We start from the raw sequence: 26,932 nt of genomic DNA on the forward strand, positions 1-26,932 counted from the left end.
TGCGCATACACACACACACACACACACACACACACACACACACATATATATTTTCTTTACTCGTTGTCTTTGGTAGTGCATGGGATGGGACTCAGGGTTTCCTTCCTGTTAGGAAAGTACTCTATCACTAAACTTCATGCCTAGCCCTCATATGCATCTTTAAAGTCACCTCATTCTGGATAAAGCTTTCTGAAACTGTACTTTGTTAATATTTACTCATCCCTACCTACTAAAAGAGAGATGAAACTTTTTTTTAAAGAAAAGAAATCCTAAGTCAAACACAATAGGTCATGAACTACAAACTCAAATTAAAAACACCGATTTTCATCGTTTGAGAAAATATTTCAGTCTCTTAGTTTCTTTCTTATTCTTTTTTAGAGACAGTCTTTCTATGCAGTCCTGGCTCTCCTGGATCTTGTTATGTAGACCAGGCTGGCCCTGAACTCAAAGAGATCTATCTGCCTGACTCTTCCTTCCCAGTGCTGGGATTAAGGGTGTTCACCAACACACTTGACCTCAAATCTTTAGTTACTAGAGCATTGCAATTTCTCTGCCCTAGAGATAAATCTCAAAATCCTTATCCTTTTGACTATGAAATCAGAGTGTTACCGTGAGCAGTGAGAACAGCACACAGAATGTTCAGGAAGAAAACAGCTGAAGTTTAACAGTGCTTTCTCACTGAAGTAGCTGGGTTAAAAAATAGATACTGTCATTGAAAAAGATTTATTCTGTATAGCTATGGGAAATTCAGCAAAACAGCTGTCCAGGCCATTGGCCCAGATGTTCTTGCCTGTCCTGTGATGTCTGCAGACTCAGCCTGCAAGACTGTGTAAGTCTTGTCTTAATTTTTCTGGGTGATAATTACATAAGAACGTTCAAAACAGCTTTGTTGAAGACATGCACGAAAAGACAAAAGAATGGTACCCTTGATCCCTGGAAAATCTTCCGTGCACTCCTGTCGAAGCTAATTAAGCCTGGACAATTCCTGGACCTTCCTTATAGACTCCATCTTCTAGCTTTCTACCCATCCTCAGTATCTCTCAAAGCCCGGCCGCTCAGCCTGGCTCCTGTAGGCTGGGCTAGCACTGCTCACTACCTTGTTAGAATTATAGAACCAAGAATCTTAGTTTGACAAGGCCTCAGACGACGTAAAGCCATGTTAGCATTTGAAAAATGGGAGTTATCCATATTTATATCCTACTTTCCTTGAAAAGAGTAGACACCTTCAAACCCTTCTTTGATTTTTGTTGAGAAAGTGCTTTGCTGTGTAGCTCAGACTGGCCTTGAATTTGAGATCCTCCTACCTCAGCCTCCCAAATGTAGGGATTACAGGTTTGTGCTATTATGATGTACTCTGAGTACAAGTCTTCAGAAATGGAAATTTTATCTTTTGATCTGTCATCTCTTGCTTTTTCATCAATAGTTTTTTTTTGCTTGTTTTATTTATTTTTTTTTAATGCTAAAGTCTTGAAGAATACATGCTTGTGCTTGCTTACAGATTTCCTCCTGGGCCTTCACGGTGAAGAATGGAATCTGTGTCTATGTGGAGACATGGCATCATCTCTTAAACAGTTCAGTTGAGGAACTCAACCCTCTGGCCAATGGACCACCCCTCAGGAAGGCGGGTCTACTTTAAGCCATGTTAACAAGGCAAGAGGAATAATTAGTTTTCTAGGTGTGTCAAGAGATATTCACCTGCCTTTCTGAATTTGGATCAAAATGCATTGCTTTTCCTAATAATTTTTTCCTCTTTTGTTTTTTCTTTTGGATGCTGGCCAAAACCTAATACGCATTTTCTGGTTCTTGAGTTTCCTTCCACCCATTGAGACAGTGGGGCTGATCTATTGGGAGCTCACCAAGGCCAGCTGGACTATGACTGAAACAGCATGGGATAAAACCAGACTCTCTGAACATGGCGAAAAATGAGGGATGATGAGAAGCCAAGGACAATGGCACTGGGTTTTGATCCTACTTCATGTTCTGGCTTTGTGGGAGCCTAGCCAGTTTGGATGTTCACCTTCCTAGACATGGACAGAGGGGGGAGGACCTTGGACTTTCCACAGGGCAGGGAACCCTTACTGCTCTTTGGACTGGAGAGGGAGCCAGAGAGGAGTGGGGGGAGGGGGAGAAGGGTGGAAGGAGGGGGAGGGAAATGGGAGGCTTGGAGGAGGGGGAAACTTTTTTTTCTTCCTTTTCTCAATTAAAAAAAAAATTGAAACTTAAAAAGTTAAGTTCTTAGCAAAATTCATGCCGTTCATTAAAAACCCAATATACCATGACTCCTCTTACAAATTAAAAAAAAAAAAAAATCTAGAGAGCAGCTAGATGAAACCCATCAGAAGAACTGAAACCAACCTCCTGCACATCAGTATACCAGGTAGAATGAGTATTGGTCATCAGATCACCTGGGCCGGACACTTTTTAGTGGATAGTATTTATTTCAAACTCACAAACAGGTAGTGAAAAACGTTTCCCTCTTCACCTTGTGAGCAAAGAGGCTAACTGTCAAGATGATGCTCTGGGCTGCCTCTGGCTACTTCAGTTAAGGGGCCTGTGAGCACAGTCAATAGGCCGCAGGGAGCCCTGCTGGTTTCAAACATTTCTTGTTGCACCATTATCAGCTAATCATGTTTAGAAGTCCTTCTGGAATTGTTCCACTACTGAGTAGAAGTCGTTCTTGGGAAAGTCTAGCTCTCCTAATGGGAATGCCAGCCTTCATCATGAAGGAGCAGGCATCAGAGACAAAGAGGACATATTTGCATATGCTTGCTGGCCAGGCCTGTCAATGACAAGGCACACATTTGGACTTTTACTTTTACTGACATCACCTAAATGGCAGTAATAAGAGTAATGCCAGTAACAACGTCAAAATGCTCGGGGAAGAAAATAGACAGGATGAAAAAAAAGTTGTCTAAAAATTCCCAATTAACAGACTGAAGAAAAAAATCTATACTTAATACACACTTCCCTTTTCTTTTGAGAGACCTGATTCCAGAACAAGTATAATGTATGGAAAAAATTTATGCTATGCATTCTCATCTGTGGCTTGTGATTATTTTTTCTGTCACTACATGAAGCGCCTGTATGTTAACATGCAATTCCTTTCTTCTCAGTAACTGGTTCACTGTGCCCTATGGACTCTATAGACATTTGCAGTAAGTTTAGTCATGACAGGTCAGGCTTCTGCTGGGGGTCTTTCCATCCAGAAGATATTCAGTATGAAGGTAGAAGTTTTGAAGACTATGCTATCATTACAGTTAGAACATCCAGCAACTAATTCTTCATGATCATATTTTGTTAATTCATTTTTTCAGAATAAAAAATATATATGTTTAAAAGAAATTTCCAGGTAACTTAGAGTTGCCATTCTCATGATATTTTTGTTCTATTTTTTTCTATTAAGATTTTGATTTATATCTACCCAAAATTTTAATTGAAAAAACTATAAGGCCACATTTCAGAATATTCTCCCACGTTACAAAAGTTATCAGTTGCTGTAAACTGGAATAAGACATAATTATAGAAGACTGAATATTCTCTTTTGTTTTGGAGAATTGGAGAAAAACAAACAGTAAAAAAACAAAAAAACAAACTCATGGGACACTTTAGAGAACTTAAAAGATTTTTTTTTTAAAAGGGCAACCTTTGAGATAATAAATTTCCTCCATGAGAAAAATGCATTAAATTACTAAGCAAATTTAGAAAAATGAATGGTGAGAAATTTAAAAATATGTGACATGCACACATAGATATAACTAGAAAAAGAAATCACCAAAATTAAAAAAAAAGTTTATCAGGCTAAAATAAAACCCCAAAACAAACAAACAAACAAAACAAAAACAAACAAAAAAACCACAGGACAGTCCAGACGCAAAGAAGCTTCTACCTTTCTTGGCGAGGCTGCTGTTGGGCTCATACTTCTCAATCAACACTTGGACCTGCTCTTGCTTCAGAGGTGGGTAAAGTATTTCATTGAGCCGGGGATCTCTCTGCTTAAAGTTGATGAAGTCCATCATCTGCTCGACAGTAAGGTACGGTTTGCTTTTGGCACCACTGGAAGCAATGGAAACACAAGAAATCATACCACTTCCCTCATCTTCTTTATGCAATTAGCTACAGAGAAATAAAATTGCGTCATACCGGGACAGTCTACAACAGAATTCATACTGGGCCCTCAAAACCTGGAGCTTCCACCCCACACTTCTCAAATGCCTGGAGAAGCATCAGATGACTAATGTCCCCTGTTATACTTATCCCTTAAATATTACTGATTTATAATTAAAAATGTGCTTAAATACATTTTTCATTTCATTGAAGTTCCAGGCTTATAAGAGTCTATACCTCTTTCATTTGCTTGTGTTTGTTTTTGGAGATGGGGACTCACTCTGTACCCGATTATCTTGGTGCTCACTACAGTCCAGGCTAGCTTCAAATTCATAGTGGGACTCCCAAGTCATCTCCTTTCAGATAATGATAACAATGATTTATACTAGTTTGTGGATGTAGCACTAAACACACAATCACATTTTATCCTCAAAATAGTGGTGCTTATTGAAAAGTGTTATTCAAATGCCAGTTTTATTGGCAACTCACAACAATTCAATGCTGTAAGTATTGGGGAGACTCGATAAATGCTTAATGGCGATGAAATCACAAAGCAAAAGCATTCAGTGTACAGTACCACACTCAGCAGCACGATTTATCTGCCTGCCATTTTACTCTCTTTACCAAATTTGGATCAACTTTTTTCCGTTATGTAGATTTTGGTATATCAAGAGAGAGAAACTGGTACTTCCATTTAACTGTTTCTTTTCTCCTTTCATGTCTGAATCTCTTTAAGAAGCAATAACTGTGCTGGAAAAAGATGACTCTGTGGTTAAGAGCACAGACTTTTTTTCTAGAGGTCCTGGTTTCAATTCCCAGCACCCACATGGCAGCTCACAACTGTTCGTAACTCTAGTTGCAGAACTTCTGACACCCTCGCACAGTGATACATGCAAGTAAAACACCAATGAGCACAAAATAAAAAAGATCATATATATACTATATATAATATATATTAAAAGAAACAATACCTATGGGCTGAAGATGTGGCTCAGCAGTTAAGGGCACTTAATCTTTCAACAGACCCAGAGGCAGTTCCCAGCACCCACATGGTGGCTCACATCTATCTGTAACTCAGTTTCAGGGTTTCCAGCTCCCTCTTCTGGCCTCTGAGAGAACTAAGCATACACATGGTACATAGACATCCACGCAGAAAAAACACCCATGCTTATTAAATAAAAATAAACCTAAAAAGGCCCAATGCCTATAGAAAATGGCATTGAAAATGCCTATAGAAAATATGCTGCCTGTGGGTTCTTATAACCCATGCTTCTTTATACTGACGTGATTCAGAGGGATACAAGTAGCGTTCACTCAAGAATCTTTCTGCTACATGAATCGTTCTTCTCTGTATCAGGACACTTCCTGCTGTATCTATACTAATCAATCTAAACCAAGCCAGCTGAGCACACTAAAATTACACCCTGCTATACATGTGTTATAGCCAATATCTGCTCATTATAACAAGTTGCTTGTCAGATCAGCATCTCCATTGCATGACTCAGAAGCACGGCATTTGGACATCGTCTTTCTAGTCATGACAAAATCCTGCCCTAGCCACGCTATCAACAGAAGCTAGAAAACGTAGAGTAAAATGCATCTTCTTACAATTCCGAAAAGATGTTATCAATTTCAGGTCGGGGACAAAGGTTGTTCAGGAAAACTCTGTATACATCTGGAGTGAAATCCTCTTGAGGTATGGAATCATTCTGGGGAGTGAAAAACAGGGTAAGAAGGAGGTCTCAGTTTCTTTAGTTTCCTTTCTGATTGTTCTTTGTCTTGTTCCTCATTACCTCCCTCCCTCCCTCCCTCCCTCCCTCCCTCCCTCCCTCCCTCCTTCTCTCTCTCTGGGTTTTTTTCCCAAAGGTTTATTTCATTTCACACTTCCAGGTAAAGGTCTATCAATGAAGAAAGTCAGGGCAGGAACTCAGGCAGGGCAGGAATTGATGCCGAGGCCATGAGGAGTACTGGCTTACGCTATTTGATCGTAAGACGCTTTTCATAGGCAGGACAACACCCGTCATCGTCTGCTACTGATTGCTCATTGTCCTATTGTTTGGGAAGCAAGTCATTGATATAAAAGGCCACTTCTACAGCGTATGTTTTCTGTTTGGCTGGGCTGCCATGGAAACCGGAAGCATGTCTTTGAGCCTTTGTTAACAGGAAGGAATTTTTCATGTGGCTCCCTATTTCAGGTATGTGCTTCAATGATTATTTTTATTTTCAAGCCCCTAAAACAAAGAAACACCCTTCCTTTTAAACGTATTCATGTATTTTAGCTGTATTTTAATAGAAAACTTAAAAAAAATCATTGTCTGAAATTGTATACTGCTTGCTAACAGACCAGAAAATTTACCTCACCACTTGGCAGACAGTAGAGGGCCCATGTTTGTGGAATGAAAAAAAAATGAAGTAATATTTTTTTGGTTAAGTCCATTTATAGGAGTGAAAATAATATTTTGCAAAAATGAATTTTAGAAAACAAAAGACGATGTAAGAACACACAAAAGATCTTTATACTAACAGACTTGGTCTCCTTAGACAGAGCTTTGAAATCATGAGCTCAAGGACTCAAATCCAACAGCAGTGGAAAATTTTGCTGAAGGGCTTTATTGGTGCTTTGCCACTCATAAACTGGAGAGATGAGCAACCCGGTTGCAGAATCCCAGAATTCCATTTTGTTTATGAAAAGAAATACCTTTGCCTGGAGGATGCCAATTTTGGACTGAGTTAGGCACACACATCTTTTCTAGATAGTCAGAATGACTCTATTTACCCAACTATTTGACTGGGAGAAGACTATTAGGGCAGAAAACCCTGACTGCTCTTTGGACTGGATAGGGAGGGGGAAAGGAGTGGGGGGAGGGGGAGAAGGGTGGGAGGAGGGGGCGTAGGGTGGGAGGGAAATGGGAGGCTGGGAGGAGGTGGAAACTTGTTTTTTTTTTTCTCCTTTTCTCAATAAAAAAAAAGAAATGAAAAAAAATATTTAATGGTACAGTTGGCCAACTCAAGTATTCTCCAAGGGGGACACTCCACTCTTCTATTAAATCTAGCTCTCTAACCAGAGCTGGCAGGCACAGAAATCGATCTTAGCTAAGGATATCAATAGTGGTCTTCCTTGACTTTCCTGATCCCTCTTTCCTTGCATCTCCCTGAATAGCCATCCCTTCCATATGGACTGTGTTTTCTCCTGACCCTGTCTCACTCTGCCCATCTCCTGTTTCAACACTCCTGACTGTATCCTGTCCTCAGCTGCAGAATTAGCTCTGCTTCTTGGGCCCAGGCAAGAACTTTGCATGCTAACTGCTTAGTTTCCAGCATGTGGAATACAGCAGCTACAGAATATTTACTAAATTGAACAGCGCTATCATGGGCTGAATATTGTACTTCCTTTGGAAAAGCAGGCTTAACCACACTTGTGGGCAGACATATACTTTCATAGACATATTTTTACTAAAATATAGCCATTGTTTTTTAGCTGTGAACTAGGACTTTCACTTACAATGGACAAATAGTGAGATAACCTGAATAAGTGCAATACTATTTTCATTGCATGGTGAAACTTAGCACATGGAACGCTTTTCCGTGAAGCTGGTTTTCTTCATCTCGTTGCTCTCCTGCCCAACTGACCCAAGGTCTTCAGAGTCAGTGGGTGAAAACAGGAGAAAAAAGTATTCCATATAATAATTGAAATAAATTATTATCATTGAAAGTAAGGCACAAGCATCTTGGAGATATTTACTGCCCGCTCCAGGAAAGTCTCAGATTTTTCCATGTGAAATGAGTCTGTATTTCACCGACCTCATTCACACACCTTCTCTTTCTCTCCCTGGATTTGGTGAAGAGGTAAGCACAGGTTCATTTTACCTGTTTGACCAAAGCCCAGTGCACTAAAGCAAGGTCCTATCCCACGTCTCTGTGTTACTCTGTGCCACTTCTGCAGATTTGCTATAGACGGTGCTTTTTATCTTTGTCACACATTTGAGTAGTTAAAGAATCATTTTACTATGAACTTGTATTTAATATTCCAAGAGTATTAGACTACATTTTATTGAAGCAGTCTCCAGTAAAGCCCATAGATTTATCATCATGATTACCATTGCCTTTTAAATCATTTTATTCTATGTGTATGGGTGTTTTGCCTGTATGTATGTCTGCGTACCATGTGTGTATCTAGTGCCCACAGACCAGAAGAAGGTGTCAGATCCCTTGGGAGTGGAGTTACAGTTGTAAGCCACCATTGTGGGTGCTGGGAATCAAAATAGGGTCCTCTAGAAGAGCAGTAAGTGCTCTTAACTGTTTAGTCACCTCTCCAGTTCCATGTGTGTACATATATATTACGTTATTATCCAGTAAATTTTAGACCTTCAGCACTCTGTAATATTTTTGTCATAGAACCATGAAACAAAAGTTGAATTAGCCAGAGTCCATGGAATCACTACAAATAAATTGCTCATTATATACTGAGTTCTTGTGTAGTTTGAAATATAATTTTGATACAGTGATTTTAAGAACCACAACTGTAAAATGGCCATAATTCTGATTTATCTTCAGGAAATAAGGCAATTAACTACAGTTACACAGAGATGTTCCTTTATAAACCCCAAAACATTCCTTAGTAAGATATGTGCAAATCTTTAACTAGAAGATAACTGTCTCCCTGTGTATTTAATACACACCTACCTATTCACTGTGGTAAAATTTATATCTAAAACAAATATATGGGTTTATTTCTTATTTTTTTCATTAAAATGCAGTCCCACAGGCCACTGTCATGCCAAGACTACAAAGTAATTCAAATGTCACCAAGCCCTTTTAAGTTAATAACCCTTAAATCAAGGGAATTTAGTGCTGATAAATTATTTTCAGTTCTCAGAGAGCTTGTGGGTAGAATAGTAATTTTCTGAATATGGAAAGGTTTTCACAGGTCTCACCGGAAAATATGTTTGAGTTATTAATAGAAGGACAGTAATTGCTTTGTCTCATTTTAGGTACCGAATCACTTTTCACCAATTAGGGTAACTTGAGGCTAGTGACTGTACTCTCTGAAGGAAAACCTTCTACAGTACTGTACTGTGCCATTCCGGCAGAACCTGTCAGCCGGGGTACAAGTTCAAGTGCATTAATTATTCCTAACAATGTGCGCAAAGATAATGTTTAAAAAATCTCAACAGGATATCCACAGCATTTCTGGTAATGTGTCTATTTACAGAACACAATTAAGTCCAGTTTGAATGACGGCTGGCTAGGAAGCCGACTCCCATTTATGCAGACTTATCAACCATTTACATAACCCCTTGCCTCTGTGGAATGTGTAAAATACCCCTAGGCAACACCGTCAGAATCTGTTAGCTAACAAGTGACTAGTTCTTATACCTACTTTTTTGTACATAGGAAATTACCATAAGGGTTTTTGAAAATTCATTTTGATGTGCTGTAGACAGCTCATAGAACTATTTATTTCCTGGCTCTGAAATGGCCTTGGGTCTTTGGACCTTGAAAAAAAAAGCATTTGAATTCTACAAGTCCTTCAAATAATTTATAGTTTACAATGAATAATGACCTTTCAAAACTATAATGGAGGTTGATTATATCTTAAAATATCTTCAGTTTGTTTTCAGAAAATTGCCATTACATTTAATTTGCTAAAGAGAAGTATTTTTTTTCCCAATTTAAACATCACTCCTTCTGTTTGAATCTCATTTTCCTTCTAAAATGTCTCCAGTTGCTATTGGACTGAAAATTTAAGCCTATAATAAACATAGTGAATTATAAAGACTCAATTTATGCTTATTGACTGGACTGTCAGAATCCAATTGTTCAGAAAATTGCAATTTACAGAGAATTGATTGATGGATTTGATTTTTTTCTATTCAGCTTCATTCTATGTTTCTTCTCTCACTTAACTAGATGTAGAAGACGAAGTTAAACGTTTTGATCATTGTATTTCACAAGATTGTATCAAGGAAAGATAAGCTTAGAAGTGCTCACAAAGGGGAAAAATATATTCTCATGTCTTGTAAGTCCATCTTGCTGCTTCCTCTTTACACCGAGTGTATGAGACAGTCATTCCTTAGCTGGTCATACTCTTCCCTAGGCCCAGGCCTCTGGGTACTGTCTGTTTTCTAGAACAGACTTTTCTTCTCCTCAGAGGCAGCACCTATTGTATTTTGAACAGTGACTCTTTCCATTTTCAAGTGCATTTGCTGGCATATTTATCTACTAATTCTCTTACAATACTGTGTTTCGAACCCAGGCTTGCAGCATTCACTCCGTGCTGGTGGGTGTGCAACAGGAACTCATGGGATACCAGTGAAGCCAGTGACAGGAACTGCATGGTTCTGTCCTTCCTATTCCAAAGCTTTTGCCAGACAAGCGACAGTGAACATGTCTGAGCATTTCAGTTTGTTCAGCACAACGAAGGGCAAGGTGTGAAGATGGAGTGCACAGCAAAGCATGCCCAAGGTGTGAAGATGGAGTGCACAGCAAAGCACACTCAAGGTGTGAAGATGGAGTGCACAGCAAAGCATGCCCAAGGTGTGAAGATGGAGTGCACAGCAAAGCACACTCAAGGTGTGAAGATGGAGTGCACAGCAAAGCATGCCCAAGGTGTGAAGATGGAGTGCACAGCAAAGCACACTCAAGGTGTGAAGATGGAGTGCACGGCAAAGCACACTCAAGGTGTGAAGATGGAGTGCACAGCAAAGCACACTCAAGGTGTGAAGATGGAGTGCACAGCAAAGCACACTCAAGGTGTGAAGATGGAGTGCACAGCAAAGCACACTCAAGGTGTGAAGATGGAGTGCACAGCAAAGCACACTCAAGGTGTGAAGATGGAGTGCACAGCAAAGCACACTCAAGGTACAGCAGAAGTTATCCTTGGCCACGTGAACTTAAGCGAGCCAAATTGGCATTGGAACAGCTTTCCTGTGACCTAGCAAAACCTTTCCCGTCTTTTATTTTAATTTTTTTAAAGAACTTTCACTTGTTTGTTTATTTATTTATTTGTCTGTTTTTGGAGATATTACTTCATTCTGCAGTCCAGGGCTGGCCTGGAACCTGCAGTGATCCCAGTCTGCTCCTGAATGCTGGAATTGCAGGCATGCAGCACCATGCCCGGCTAGCAATCTTTTCTCACTTACTTAGTTTTCTAACGCTGGCAACAAAAATTGGGTGACAAGAGATGTTAAGTAGTGCTCTGTCCTTTATTAAAATGTCATCACATGCTGAGCTGAAGAGTAGCTTTCTAGTCTTACTCAGTGTAACTTGAACATGGCTAGTGAGGCTCTGAGTCCCCTACCATAGCCAGCGATTCAGATGAGGGTTTGCTCGTTGCCTAGTTACTAGGTGAATGCAGTTTAGAAGAGAAATGAAGTTCTCCAGAAGCACGAGATACAGAGTTCATGCAATAGACTCTGCTCTCCCAGAAGCAATGGCAACACATCCTTTTAGAACTATCTGGAGATGACACAAAGAGGGGTTCCTCTCAATGGCTAACATACACTGAACGTCTTGTGAGTCAGGAACAAAAATAAAAGAGGGCTTTGTGTTCTGGCTTTCTTCCTGGGAGCAGTGAGAAATCTCCAAACTGAATCTGCATCCCTTTCAGTAGAACCTGCGAACACAGCCTTAAAGATTATTTGTGCTAAATTTGTTTAACAGTATTTCTACTATGTACCAACTATGCCTGTAACTGACATATCTTAAAACTAGAGGTTTAAAAATAGAAGTTGAAGTTTGAAATGCTTCTAGAGCAGTGGTTCTCAACCTTCCTAGTGCTGCGACCCTTTACTATAGTTCCTCATGTTGTGGTGACCCCAGCCATAAAATTATTTCATTGCTACTTCATAACTCTACTTCTACTATTGTCATGAATCGTAATGCAATTATCTGATATGCAGGTTATCTGATATATGACCCCTGTGAAAGGGTTGTTTGACCCCCAAAGGGGTCTCAACCTACATGCTGGCATAAAGAAATATGGGTGAGGGGTCACTTGCAGGAACAGGTTGAGAACCATGGCTCTAAAGCATAATAGTTTAACATTATTAATAGATATTATCTCAAGAGGCATCAAGAATGGGTTTACTGTGAATGATGTATTCAAATCACATTGAGAATTGACAATGTAAAAGAAGTATATCATTGAGTGGACTTCCCTCCCTCCTTTCTATCTGTCTTCAGCCTTCGCCCAACCCTGCCTCTCCCTGTCTTTGGCTCTCTGTGCATCTCTCTAGACCCCTCCCTAAACAAAGCCTCACATAGCCTAGGCTAGTTTTGAACTCTCTCTGTGGCTGACACTGGTCTTGAAATAGTGTTCTTCTTGCTTCTACATCCCAGCTTTTGAGATATTGGGCATTTTGTTACCATGATTATATGTCATATAAATTATATGCTCAGATATTTTTTTCTAATAACAACAAAGGGTCATTCTGAACTGAAATACCAGAGATAGGAGAATTTAACAATGGTCTGACACAGTGTACATATTAACAAATCAATGATGCTTCTTTTCATTTGTCTTCTTTTTTGGTTGGTCTTAGTTGCTTGGTTTTTGAGACATGTTTGGGATACATAACCCCAGATGGCTTGTAAGTGGTTGTGTATCCTAGGCTAGCCTCAAACTTGCAGTAATCCTCCTGCCTCTGCCTCTTGATTTCTGGGGCTATAGACATGTAACACCATGCCTATCTCACTTACATTTTTGTTTTAAATTGTGCCAATCTATGTCTAGGAAATACTAGGCAGTATACGTTTAGTATGGACTTTAAGAACTGTTATGTGGGGGGTCAGTAGAAAGACAGCATGCTCACCCTTGAAGATGGAAGACTACAAGCCTCTAGTGCAGTTTCAACTCGCTTCCGGTCTGCTGAAAACAATCGGTAGATGCTGCGGAGTGAGAACACACACAGGAGAGCTGGTTAAAGGTGATGTGGTTCACTACACACACACAGATGACCCCAACGTAAACTATTACACAGAATGAAAGTTAAGGATCATTGAATAGTAAAAAATTAACTGTTTCTCCATGTGTCTACATCTGTTCTCAAGGTCTATGTATATCTTGTAAAACTTATAGCGTCTGATATAAAATAAATATTCCAAGATAGTGGAGATGACCCACTGAAAACTATTGCACTAACTAATTTTTCATGTTAATTCATAAAATAAATGATTCTCCCAGTCTTCCCAATCTTGTCCCTTGTTATACACATTGACTCCAATGGTATACTGTACAGAAGAAGCTCATTGCTGGCTTCCATGGCAACGCTTAAGGACTTCCAGCTAACATACTTTTACCATGTACTTTCTTTTGTCACATTTTTTAAAAAATAAGTACTAGGAATTGAATACAGTGATTTGGATTTGTATGCTCTATTGATTGATACATTAGAAAACTCAGTCTGGTGCTCACCACTTCTGCAGGGTAAAGGGATCTCCCGTCTTGTTTACACTGACTTCTCATTGTGTCTCTCTTCCCCTTCTTGCTCTGCTTTGTTACCTGAGCTCCCTCTCTGCCTGGCTTGGGTGTCTACTTGACATTGAGAGCTCTGCCTTATAGTGGCCAAAGGGGTACCAAAGTTAGACAGTTTTCACTCCTATAACAGATCTGAACCTCAGGTGATTTCTGGGATTGACACAGTGTGATTTCTTCCCTAGTCCCTCTACCACTTCCTGCATTCTTTCAAAAAAGACGCCTCAAGAGATGCCAAGGAAGCATCATGAGGAAGTCAGTTGTTCTTGTGTGGGACTAGCATGACGCAGGACGGGGTTACCACGCCATTTCCGTGCTCCCACTCAACCTGGTGAAGACATAAGTCAAACCCATAGGGACAGAGCAGGTGAACATGGCCAGAGCTTACTTTTTGAGAGGAATGCGTCCTTCTGGAGTGACCTGAAGCTTGAGCTTAGTATATCTGTTGGGAGAGAAAAAAGTTAGTCATCATTTTAAAAGGTACTGGAAAGAGAATGCGTGTGTAGTGTGCTGAATTTGCCAAACTATCAAAATCTCCAGGTTGGTGCCTGGCTGGTATGATGGGACAATGTCTTTTTAGACACTTCCCAGAATTCCCTTCATGCCTTCTTCTGGAGTCCATCTCCACATGTCATTGGCATCTTTCAACAGCAGAGATTATTTTCACTTGTTTTTATCCCACATAAAATGTGGTTGTGTTTCAGGTCTGGCTTCTTTCCCTTAGTGTTAAGTTCCTGAGATCCATCTACATCCTGCTTAGTTACCATGATGTGTTCATAAGAAATTCACAAAAGATATAAGGACTGGATTTATCTCTCATCAGCCCACAGACACAAAGGTAGAGAGTTAGAGCAACACAACTCTCAACCACTGCTAGCGGAGTGTCAACAGGAAGTGCTGCTTTGGGACACTGCATAGACTGTGACCCAGAGACCCCACATCCAGATTTGTGTACAGCACATTCATCAAAATGCACGTGCTACAATTCCCACAGCAGCCCTCACAGGGTTCATGCGTCTGGAATAGACATTTGCCGTAGATTATGATTAGTTGACCAGTTACACCATGATGTGTCTCAGCTTGCATATCCTATTTCTCTCTCTATCTCATTCATTAACGCTGTGTAGAGAAAGACATGTTCTAGAAATGTTTGTTGGATGAAGGATGGCATGCAAGATAAACAGGATAAAAAGAAAAGAGGAAGGAAAGCAAAAGGAAGATTGGGAGGATCCTGAAGGTAAGAAAATTAGGAGAAGGGATTATTCCACAATGAAGCCTTTAAGTAAAGGCCTGTGACTAAAATTGACAGAAGAACAAAATCGAAAGTGCCTGGAATGAGATCTAAAGCAGTGGGTATGGCTCTGGAACAAGAGGGAAGAGAGAAATCTACTCAGTGAATTAGAAACAAGTCTACTAATATTTCTGCTTGTGGTTTTGAGTTAAAGGTCCTCTAAGCTCCTGAACCACCCAGAGGAACACACCCATCTCCCTGCTGCTCCTCTGGCCTGCATCACTGTTTTCCTGGGTCAAATCATTTTCTGAAAGGCTGTTGCAATTCCAGGGTGATTTTCTAATCTTATTTTCTCTCTTTCTCCTCTTATTTTCTTTCTGCTTGCTCCTCTGTTCTCTCTCTCTCCTTTGTTGCTTGGTGCAATAGTCTCTCAGGTCAGGAATTCTGTTACCAACCCCTTGAATGAAAGAGGCAGGAAGTTCTTGTGGTACCCATCAAGATCTCTGAATCTAGAATAACAAGGGCATATGCTGTTCAGTCTCTTCAAGAGGTTCTAAAAGAGAGAACACAAGAAGACACAACAGAGGGTGCTTTGAAAAGAGCAACTCTGTGTTCCGAGTACAGCTGCCAGAGTTTGGAGGTATCTCTCTTGTGTGCCAAAAGCCCTGATGTTCAGGCCACCTCAGCCTGATGTACACTTGAGAGAAAGAGCCATCTCTCCTGGAAGTCTTCCAAGCCTGCACAGTTGAGGAATCTGTCCTCCAACCTATCCCAAAGGGAAATATATGTTTATGAATGTGAGAAGCTAAAGGCAGCATAAACAAAGACTCACAGAGGAGGAAGGAAACGGATTCAGAAGAAGCAACACCCTTAGCAATACAATCAGAATGACTTACGCTTTCTCCAGAAATGCGTCTCTGGACATGTTCTGAGCCAGTAGGTTTGTTGCCAAGCTGAAAACTTCACTTGTCCATTCCTGAAAGATATAAGTCACACTTAAGTTAGTTTAAATATTATTCAGGTATAAAATATGCTTTTAGTTTGTTTTTGAGGAGGACAGACAAATTAATTCAAGTTGGGTGTGAACAACTTCCTACCATGTCCCTCTTCTTTTTCAAAGGTTATAACTAAATTCAAATCTGGGTGATTATCTTTTAATAAAGAAATGTATCAGTGAAGTTATGCTTTTCTGTCTTTTAAGTTCCTCATTGATAAAACTGCTGTGCTTCAACAACTCTACAGGCTTTACTTTTTTATAGAATTATAAACAAATACAGAATAACAGAAAGTTTAAAATGCGGCAAATTTATTTTCAATAGAACTGAAAAAAACTTATAACTTTACTACTCATATCGTGGAGTTTTCTCAGTGTTAACTCATTCTTGGCCAGACGCATATAGAAAGTGAGACTGTAATAGCATCAAAAGCCCATTTCCAGGATGGGCAGTGAGGGGAGCCAGGATGAGGCTGAGCACTAGGGGGGTTGCCTGACAACAAAGAAAGGGGAAATCTGAGGCTGAGCATGCAAAGATCTCAGCCAGGAGGCTGCAGCAGTTAGGGGAGGAATGATGATGCTTTGATCTTTGTAGATTATGTGGTGAGGACCTAAAAGGAACAGCACAGGAGAGGTATGGGAGATAAAATCACCCCCTACCAAACTTGAAGTGTGCACGGGACAGCATCAAGACAATGTTATTAACGGCACAGAAAGCCATTGTACTAAGATTAGATGATTTCAGCAAGCAATAAATATTGCCACTGGTTTTAAAACTTTGTTTCCTTTATATTGTTTTCTGGAATAAAAGCTCAAACTTCGGATTTCTCTATGGCAACTTTATGTAGCAGCGACAGTATTAGCGTGGTTTAGTGGGTTTGTTTACAGCAGCTGTTATCAACCTGTGTGTGGTGAACCCTTTGGGGGGGGGTCTCATATAGGATGTCCTACATATCAGATATTTACATTATGATTCATAGCAGTAGCAAAGTTACAGTTAGGAAGTAGCAACAGGATAATTTTATGGTTGGGGAAATCACCACAATATGAGGAACTGTATTAAAGGGTCGCCCAATGGGAAGGTTGAGAATCACTGGCTTAGAGATAATTTCATACCAAATACAAAAAGAATTAAAAACATTTCTGGAAATTTAATTTTAATTTGATGCTTTCGGCTAAAAACCTAAGTCTTCCATTATGTCCAATAAAAATATAATGTGAGTCAAATGGAAATTAGATTTTTCTAGTAGCCAAATATAACAAAAGGAAAAAGTACATAAAATTAATTTTACTAAGATATTTGACTCATTTCACTATTTTACCTGTTTAAGCACCTGTGGGAAATTACAGTAAGAAAATTCACACAACTTCATGTAATTGGTCAGTCTAAATATAGATGTAAAAATAAAAATATATAAAAATTACCTTCATATTATATATAGAAGATAATTGTGAAACATAAATTGGTTTCATGTTTAGACTTGAATTCTATCCTCAAGATTTCTCATTAGATTGTAAAAAAAAAATGGAAAAAATTTCAGAATCTGAGGCATTTCTGGCAGCTGTGGCTGCTGATTGGTCAGCACCAGTCTTCTAGATCTATTGGTCGCTCTATGGCCCCTTTGCAGAAGAAACTAGCACATCTTACTTTGGGTTGCCCAGAAGCAGATCCTGAGATGGGGTTTTATAAGGATGGGGCTTATTACAGTGTTCCATGATAACATTAGAGTAGGAAACAGGGGCAGTCAGAGAGGAGCTAGACGGGTGGAACCAAGCAAGGTCCCAGCAAGACCGACAATGGTTGGATCTCACCCTGTGCAGAGGGCAGCTCAGAGCTGAATATGCTGAGAGGTGAGGAGTGTAGGTGTGGAATAATGATTGTTCTTAGTTTTGGTGATGGCTACAAGAAGAAAAAGAGAAAGCCTCAGGCACTCTGGTCTCCTTTTATCAAAGTGCGTTGTAGCATTCAAGGGAGCAGTCAGCAAAGACCTCTTGTTGACAGTGTTAAGTAGAATAAGAAAGAACACGGTCAGTGCCTCGCTAGAATCTTTCCCCATGTAGTAACTAGTGTTTTAGGATTTTTGAGTAACATCAGTAGCCACCTTGTACAAGAAAGAAATATATAACTAAGCTCTGGGGTAGCTGGTCCATATATGGACAACATTTCTCAAGTTTCACATGCATTTGCATCAGGGTTTTGCTGAAGAGCATCTGCTCCTTCAGTAGAGCTGAGGAGTAGAAAGAGATTCTGCATCACTTAGAAGTTTCTGGGCAAGGTCTTTGCTGTACCACGACATGAGTGGCCATGTCCTAGGGTGGACATGTCGCACCCTAGAAAGCTTGTTAAAAATGTCGATTTCAGGTTCCACACTGCATCAGAATCTAAACATATCCAGGAAATCTTTATGTGTTTTATGCATATCAACATCTAAACATACAGCTGGGTCAAAAGCAGCGAGATGAATGGCAAGGCAGTTGAGGATCTGGTCCAGGAAGCTTTAGCCCAGTCTTTGTTTATTCTCTTCTCGAGCAAATAAATAGATGATTTGGGGCTGTTGAGTTTTGAATAGCCCCCAAAGACCTCGCAGCTGTGTCAGGAACAGTATGGCTGGAGAGAAGGGGGACAGAGTATTATGAAGTAGAAGAAAATAAGAATCACCGCTTGGGGTCAGATTACTGGTTTCTTGGACTTCAAACCGAAACTCATCATGAGAATTTGGAACATGCTTCGCTGTGGGATCAATGGATTTTACTGGAAGCTTGTTTCATAAATCCAGTGCTGAGCCTTGGCTACTATGGCCTGAGGAGGGTAGCGTCTTTGGTACTGAGGACCTGCTCTTTTCCTATCAGAAACCAAGTATTGACAGTCATTCAACTTGGCTTAGCCCCAGCTATGTAAATTCTGAAAATTCTCAAAGGGCGTTTCCTGTTTTGGGTTTAAACTTTCCCTTGGAACAAAGACTTAACCTCTAAAGATCAACGGCAGTGGAAGTGTGCTGAAGTTTCAAGGCTCCTGCTTCTATTCCTTCTCCATTCCCTTCCATCTCAGATGGCAATTTAGACAGATTCAAAGATAGTTTGCCTACTACTTCAGAAAGCTATTGAAGTTCTGAAATTTGTGACATGATTTCATGTGTTTGCTTACTACTCTGAATACTCATCAGTCACGAGTATCTATTACACTGCTGACGACTGGATATTTACCATGTTCTGAGGGGGGTCCCTTGTATCCAGCAACAGGCTCACACAGTACTTTTCTAGGAGATGGGTAGCTATTATCTTCATTTTACAGAAAGGACTCATGGATCCGCAGCACTTATAATTTGCCCTGGGGCTAATAGAGTCACTTGGGAACAGATCACTGGTTTCTTGGACTTTAAGCCTGAACTCTTAGATGTTGGCCTCACCATTGTCCTGTTCTAGACAATTCCAGGATAGCTAATCTACACAATTAAACAGATACATAAACCCACTGAACTACATTTAATTCATACATTCAATTTATAACTTCCTACAGCCAGGCTATCTTGTAAACGTTTTATGAATATCTAACTCATAGATCTCATAATGAACTCAGAAAGGACAGCCTATTGGTAACAGCACATTTAGCAGATGAAAAAGTTGATGCATAAGGCAGGCCCAGAGAGCTAGGGACACTTGGATTTTGAACCTAGGTTTGCCTCTGGAGCCAAGCACTTTACCACTAACTACCTTACAAGGATGAAGTGAATGAAGTAGAGGAGAAACAAGAAATGATCTAATGGGGAGAGTAGGAGGCCAGCCACAAAATGCAGGGCTGACGTCTGGCAGCCCTGATGGAGATGGGCACCAACTCAACTCAAATTTCCTTTAGTTCATGTACAGAGAATAAAGAGAAAGATTCAGCCCTGACATGATTTATCTCTGTCCTTCATCCAAAAACCATCCATGCAGTAGTTCAGTTAAATGCTCCCAGTTCTGAGAACAGAAAGGCATTCTCCAGGGCTAATTCAGCTTCTGGCTAAGAAGAGTAAACATACAAAGACTGTCTTTGGAAAGAAATGGCATTCTTGCCAATGTTTCTGCTTTCTACTCTTCTGATTCATGTTATTTTAAATGCTCTGATGTATTTACCTTTCATTTTTCAGTAGTTCATTTTTTATACATATAAAATACATGGACTGATGTAACTAGTACATATATCTACCAATCCAAATTTGACAAACATTAACATTTTGTTTCAGTTCTTTAATTATATTTCTTAATACTTAAAACATTGCAAACTGTTGCAACACAATTATAATCGATTCTTCCCTATGTTCTCCCTACTTCTCTTTCAGCAGTAAGCTCCAGTTTGAAAGGTAAATATCAACACTGCGTCTATTTTTATATGGCATTCAGATAAGGGTGGTGTAGTTCGGGCTCAGTAGACTGGGACCTGAAGGCTTAATCTAGCCTTTTGTCTATTTTTGTTTTTTGGTTTTTTGCTATGTTTTTTGTGGGGTTTTTGTGTGTTTGTTTGTTTGGTTTGGTTTGTTTTTTCCAAGACAGGGTTCCTCTGTGTAGCCTTAGGTGTCCTAGAATTCACTTTGTAGATGAGGCTGGCCTCGAACTCTCAGAGATCTCCCTGTCTTTGTCTCCCAAGTGTTAGGATAAAGGTGTTGTCGGCATGTCCTCTGTTTTATTCACTAAGTGTTACTGGAACAGAGACAGACTTCTCATTTCTTCACTGTTTGTGGCTGTGCTCATGCAATGATGGAATAGTGGCTATTTGTAACAGCCCCTCCCCTATGAAATGTCAATACCATTCAGCCCCTCCTAGACAAGGTTTGTTACCTCTTACTATGGCCCCTTCTATGTTTGAAATTCAGTGTATGAGCTTCTGTTTGCAATCAATATTATTTCTTTAAAATAAGACTGTTGCACATAGATCTAGTTCATTTTAACTCCCATATTCCTCTACTACAAGAATATATAATTTGAAGGCCGGGCGGTGGTGGCGCACGCCTTTAATCCCAGCACTCGGGAGGCAGAGGCAGGCGGATCTCTGTGAGTTCGAGACCAGCCTGGTCTACAGAGCGAGTTCCAGGACAGGCTCCAAAGCCACAGAGAAACCCTGTCTCGAAAAACCAAAAAAAAAAAAAAAAAAAAAAAGAATATATAATTTGAGAATCTCTATTTTTATGATGGATAGTTATGCTTATTTCTTTTAAACTGTTTGTTTAGTGCTTAATTTTATTTTAGGAGATAGCTGAATCTTTACTGTGAAGTACCTACAGAATTCTAGGAATCTGGCATTTTCATCAGTATTATTTGGTCAGTGAAGTGGTCCTGTGCATTATTTCTGGCAGTGCATGGAAACTTGCATTGCTTGCATTAAAACAAAGCCATCTGCTGTTATGAGACATTCAGGAAAGTTGTTCAAATCTAACTGACACAATATGAAATCCTGCAGTAGTTTTCATTGACGTCCTGACTTACCAATGTAGTTGACCATTTCTTTATATATTTGGTAGATTTTAAAAGTTTTTTTTAAAGCTTTTCAAATTTCGTATATATATATATTGAAAGCTTTTCAAATTTCGTATATATATATAATATATATATATATATATATATATTTTTTTTTTTTTTTTTTTGGCCTCTGCAATGAAGCCAGTGCCCGAACTGCACCAAGCTGTCATAGGTGGTGGCTCTTGTCACCACAGAGAATCTACCTGATTTCTTTACCTTTCCTAGAACAGTCCTGACTCTGGTCTAGTAGACCTACCTTTGAGGACAATAATTTCAAGTCAGAATATTTTTTTTTCAAGACAGTGTTTCTCTGTAGTTTTGGAGCCTGTCCTGGAACTAGCTCTTGCAGACCAGGCTGGCCTCAAGTTCACAGAGATCCGCCTGCCTCTGCCTCCTGATTACTGGGATTAAAGGCGTGCACCACCACTCAAGTCAGAATCTTATAATGAATCAGAGGCCAAATCCTGAGCTAGGTGAAGCAATATGTAGAAGGAGGGGGTGTAGAAAACTTTGAATTTTGTTCAAGAGCCCTGAGACAAGGCTGTGTGTCATCCCTTACATGGTTCTCATCATTCATGTCTGATTGTTTTTACAAACTGAGTGATAAATTCTTAGTTGTTGAGTTAGACTGTGCAATGCAAAGTGTAAAAGAAAAACACTTCCATGCCTTCGAGGTCCTGTCTTTGGAAGTTAATCCCCATGTCTCCCCTATAGTTTTAAGTTTTGAGCATCACTTTTGGCTACAGGGTTGGTGAGTTGGTTTTGTGTGTTTCTTAATGTAATGCAAACCATGTTGGAATGGGATTTTAGAAAGTTAGGAGAGCTGAGTGTAACATCCAAGTATAAGCAGTTTCATGTTGGTTTGGAGCCTCTGTCCTGGCAGCAATGGCCTGCTCCATGCCTTGCTTTATGCTTTGGCTATATCATAAAGAACTCCTGTCCAACCACTTTTCTGCAGTCAAGTACAGCAGCGCTGTGCTAAATAATACTCAGAAGGTCTAGGAAATCACTGTGCATGTCGGCCAGTGCACTACATATGCAAAGTTCCACACTTAGGTCTGTTAGGGTGTTAGGTCTAGTACAATGCTAGACTTCTTAGAAACGTTTGTCTGACATACAGGGAAAGTTCAATGCAGTGACGTCAGACTCAAGTTTATCTTGAAGAGGATAGTGTAAAAAAAAAAAACCCTTTTCTATGGATTGAATATGTTTTGTCCCCTCTGAAACTTATGCTGAACTTTAATTGCCCTTGTGAAATTGGGTGATGGGGCCATCAAGATGTGAGTAGGCCAGAAGGTTAATGGTATTCTCAGGGTTTATGTTAAATCTTGGGAGTGTGAGGGTGTCCTCATTCTCTTGGGGTTGAATTAGTGACATGGGACACAGAGTGAGATATTAAAAAGCGTGGCACCTCTCATGTTCTGTCTCTTCCACATGAACCTGCTTGTCTTTTATGTCACAGCCTAGGGTCCTGGTCAGATATGTGTCTTCAGTCTTGAACTTCAAACTTCAGAACATGTTCAGTTAAATAAACATTTGTCTTTTACAATTATCAACTCTCAATTATTTGGCTACAAAGCCAAAAATGGACTAAGATATTCCCCCCAAAAAGAGGTAGAAGCAAAATACAGGTACATGTACTTGTTGAAGGAAGACAAGGAGAGGTCTGTGCTGTCACTGTGAGCTTCTAGGGTATTTTTTGAATCAGCTGGGTGGTGGTGGCAGTGGTGGTGGCGGCGGCAGTGGTGGTGGCGGCGGCAGTGGTGCCGGCACAAGTCGCAGTGTTGTTATTTCTCTCTAGCTAGCTTCCCGACTCATTCCCGGTGTGTAAAACCCCTCAAGAGTCACACCTACGGCTCCAAGGCAACCTGGTATATTCTAGGGATAGTGCCCCTCCCACAGACTACTGTCACTTTTATGAAGATGTTTGCTATTAGTCTAATCCTGACAGTCTGATGCTAATCATTTTGCCTGCGGCTGACTCAGTACTGTGCTCTGTAGATGGTAAATGTGTATTAAGAAGGTTCTGCTATTCTAGTAGCTATTTAGTCCTGCTTATTTTTTTTTAAAAAATTTCTATTTGAAGGTATTAAAACAGAAAGATTAAAAAAACAAAAACTGCAGCTAATTTCATAGTGGGAGGAACGCCAAGAAGGAAACAGGGAGCAATCGCTGCTTCTTGGGAGTTAAGTGGCACTGCTTATTCGCTAACCTGAAGCGTGTGACAGAATTAAACCTGCATTCCTTGAAAATTGAGTTGTAAATACGCACAGGTAGTTCCTCATTAACTTACAACATAATGACGGGATTCTGCTAAAATGTAATTCTCTCATTTGGAAATCAATTTGTTTTAAATACCTTAATTATACCTCCCAACTTTATTTTAAACCCACTAGCAAATTGGTTTCTTTTCCTTGAAATGAGGAGGGGCTTGGCCTTTGGTAGATGTCTAGATCCTTGTGGTCCTCCTCTATAGGAATCTGCATCCTTGTGGTCCTCCTCTGTAGGAATCTGCATCCTTGTGGTCCTCCTCTATAGGAATCTGCATCCTTGTGGTCCTCCTCTGTAGGAATCTGCACCCTGGTGGTCCTCCTCTGTAGGAATCTGCACCCTGGTGGTCCTCCTCTGTAGGAATCTGTATCCTGGTGGTCCTTCTCCTCCATGAGAGCCACTCTCTGCCTTTGACTTTGGACACTTCATTTATTTTCATGTTGAACTCTCTTCTAGATGATTTTGAAGGTTTTTGCACTGGGTTTTAGAGTTTCTGTTTGCCACACTTGAGCTGTGGAGTTTGCTACTAAGAGTTCTCCTTCTACACTCTGGCCTAACTCTCACCTATACTAGCTGTACATCCAACTTATAAACCAATGCCGCAACTTACTTAGCTCTAATGTCTCCCATCGCACATGGGCAGTCGTAGGGAAGTAGAAGTTGGGGTTTCTGGGGAAAATGTGACTTCCTGATGTGGGTGTTCCTGAAAACACATGGACGGCTAGGGATGAGGAAATATCTTGATGTGAGGAGACCACCAGGAGCATTGATCTTATTAGCTTGGATCTATCAATTCCAGAGACTATTTACCTTCATGCATCCTGATATTATGATAAAACATAAGAAAAAATATATACAGATAGAAACTGTTACCTTTACAGGCTACTTTTTGTTTTCAAGTACCTTGGCTCCCTAACTCCTGTGCTACAAACTACAGTTCTTTCTAAAGACTTTGCTCACTTTCTGAAAAGATAAACTCTAAGATTTGCGTCACTAGAAGTAACTGGCTATAAATTACTCTTCACAAGAAGGAGGAAGGAATGAAGTGGTTAGAAATTTGTCTGTTTTTATTCGGTTATTCATCTCGTGTGTGTACGGTGTGTGTGTGTGTGTGTGTGTGTGTGTGTGTCCTCGCTACATTTCACTTGTCCTGATGTGTTTTGCTACCCATCTACTCCCTATTCTAATGCTTCGTTATTTCTCTAACTTTAGCCCTCAAAACAGTATCTGACCAACAGTGGGCAAGTAAACATTTGTTAAATCAGTGGATATTAGTGTAAACTATAGGAAAAACTACTAGTATGTTATTTTCAAACACTTATTTTTATCTTTAGTGATGAATAGATTACTCATAGGGAGCACTTGGCTAGCTCCTCAAGCCAGTGACTGATATCAAGGTAGAACCATCAGCCTCTCTCAAAGGGGGCCAAACAATTGTTTTTCTCCAGAACTTTACATGTGGAGGTAAACATAAGAAAAAGTCAGATTGTCTTTGAGTCCTTCTTCCTCCAAAACAAAACAGTGAGTCTTTCTTTTCTCTTCTTTCCTCCCTCCTTTTTCTTCTTCTTTCTCTTCTTCTGCTCCCCTCCTGTCCTTTCTATTATTATTATTATTAATTTTAAATTCTTTTTTCATATTTTTTAATTGATTTTCATTGAGCTCTACATTTTTCTCTGCTCCCGTCCTTGCCTCTCGTGCCCTTCAACTCTCACCCAAGGTCCCTATGCTCCCAATTTACTCAGGAGGTCTTGTCTTTTTTACTACCGATGTAGATTACCATTTCTCTTTGTTTTAAATATGTTCTTTTTTCTGTATCAGCATGTCTGCTTTAAGTCCTGGGTCCAAGAGAACACATTCAAGGCATCCTCAGCTACCAAGCCTCCGAAGCCAGAGATGCCAAGGGGTGGGGAAGAAATCGCTTGACTCTGCACCCAGTGGTGCAGGAGAGATGCCACCACTGAGCTAGCTTTCTGTCCTGCATGTCTGCAGCTGGCAGGATTTGCACACATGATAACTCACAACCAAACAGCATAATCATTTATGGAACCAGGTTTATATTTTCCCTTCACTCTTGCTCATGTGCCTCTATGTGGAATCTTGGCTGGCTCTAAGCAGCTCATGTTTAACACATCCGGAAAAGAGACTTTCAGGACAGAAGGCAATAAGTGCTTTTCTCCATAGTCCTGGAATGACAGCTGCTGAGACTTTTCTGTAGATAAGAAAGAGACGGAGTCCAAGTTGCCCTTTCTCCTCTTATTATGAATCTCTCTCTTCTGACTTCTGAGTCTTTAAACTTTTGTAAGAGTGTTCTATGTGGGTAACATTTTTACAATGTAAAAATTCAGGATTTATCTGATTATTAATGTCCTACAAATCTTAGGCAAAGACTGTGGGGAAAATTGTGTTTTCTAGGGACTATCAAAGAGTGCAGGGGACTGAGCCTGGCCTGTGTTATGGTTGGTAAGAGAGAGCTGAAGACAGTGTAGGCACGGGCAGTTTAAACAAGGGGATCAGGAGTGACAAAGACTGAAAATCTCATAACCTACAATAAATAGTTTTTATGTCATCTTTCCCAGCAGTCATATGTGCCACCTGTAACAAAGTCACATACAGAGTCCCTCATATCCCTAAACAGATTGTGGAATATCACTTATGGCATGTTTTCTTTTTTCTTTATTGTTTTTTATTTAAAGAAAATTCAAAGTTTGAGTTATTGACTATTTATCACAAATTGGCCCTGAAATGAAAACAATCTTTATATTTTGAAGAGAATATATATTAGTGTTTGCAAATCTTTACCTCAGTGTAAATGTCCCCACAACAAAAATATGACTTTTGTCTTTGGGGATTAGTTTAAAACATATAATACTATTAATTTTGAAGAATGTCAATGAAAATTTTCAAAACATTTTATGTATCAAGTATTAAAGTAAGAATGGCCCAGAACTGGCTTGACAGGTCTCTTTAATTGTTCCTCCTCAATTTCCAGCTTCACTTCATTGGTTGCAATTGTCCTTCTCTTTCTCCTTCTTCTTGTATTTACTTGTTTGTTATTGGAGTTCAGGTCTTGAACTTATGTCTACTCTCTATCTTAGTTTACCAAGTGCTAGGATTTTAGGTGTGTACCTCTATGCCTGGCTAATTTTTCTTCTTAACTAAAACAATCAAAAGTCCCTTCCCTGTGTACTTCTCTCATTTCTTCAAATTGAAGGTGTCAATTGCTCGGAAGCAGAAGCTGACTTTCATATTTTAAAAAGTGCATAGTGATTGATGGGTATACAGGCAGCAGGAACAAGGGTTCTTAGTAGGAACAGGTTGAGTTTGGGGACAATTAGAAAAACGGAAAGTCATTGTCAACAATACT

The 26,932-nt window shown here is 39.9% G+C and overlaps 1 protein-coding gene across 2 annotated transcripts in view; it reads right to left on the reverse strand.

The window, feature by feature from the left end:
- Plcb1 (phospholipase C beta 1) overlaps positions 1-26,932 on the reverse strand; it is a 676,602-nt gene that overhangs the window by 201,266 nt on the left and 448,404 nt on the right. For both annotated transcript variants that reach the window (XM_041670151.1, XM_041670152.1), the window contains exons 5-9: positions 15,707-15,786; positions 13,968-14,021; positions 12,918-12,993; positions 5,713-5,813; positions 3,887-4,053 (exon numbers count right to left, since the gene is read on the reverse strand). In XM_041670151.1, the coding sequence (XP_041526085.1) occupies positions 3,887-4,053; positions 5,713-5,813; positions 12,918-12,993; positions 13,968-14,021; positions 15,707-15,786 (478 nt within the window). The remainder of the gene's footprint in view (positions 1-3,886; positions 4,054-5,712; positions 5,814-12,917; positions 12,994-13,967; positions 14,022-15,706; positions 15,787-26,932) is intronic.

Source organism: Microtus oregoni, unplaced genomic scaffold, assembly GCF_018167655.1.
Source record: "Microtus oregoni isolate MIOR12 unplaced genomic scaffold, Mior012 000020F_ref0000438, whole genome shotgun sequence".
NCBI classification, from domain to species: Eukaryota; Metazoa; Chordata; class Mammalia; order Rodentia; family Cricetidae; genus Microtus; species Microtus oregoni.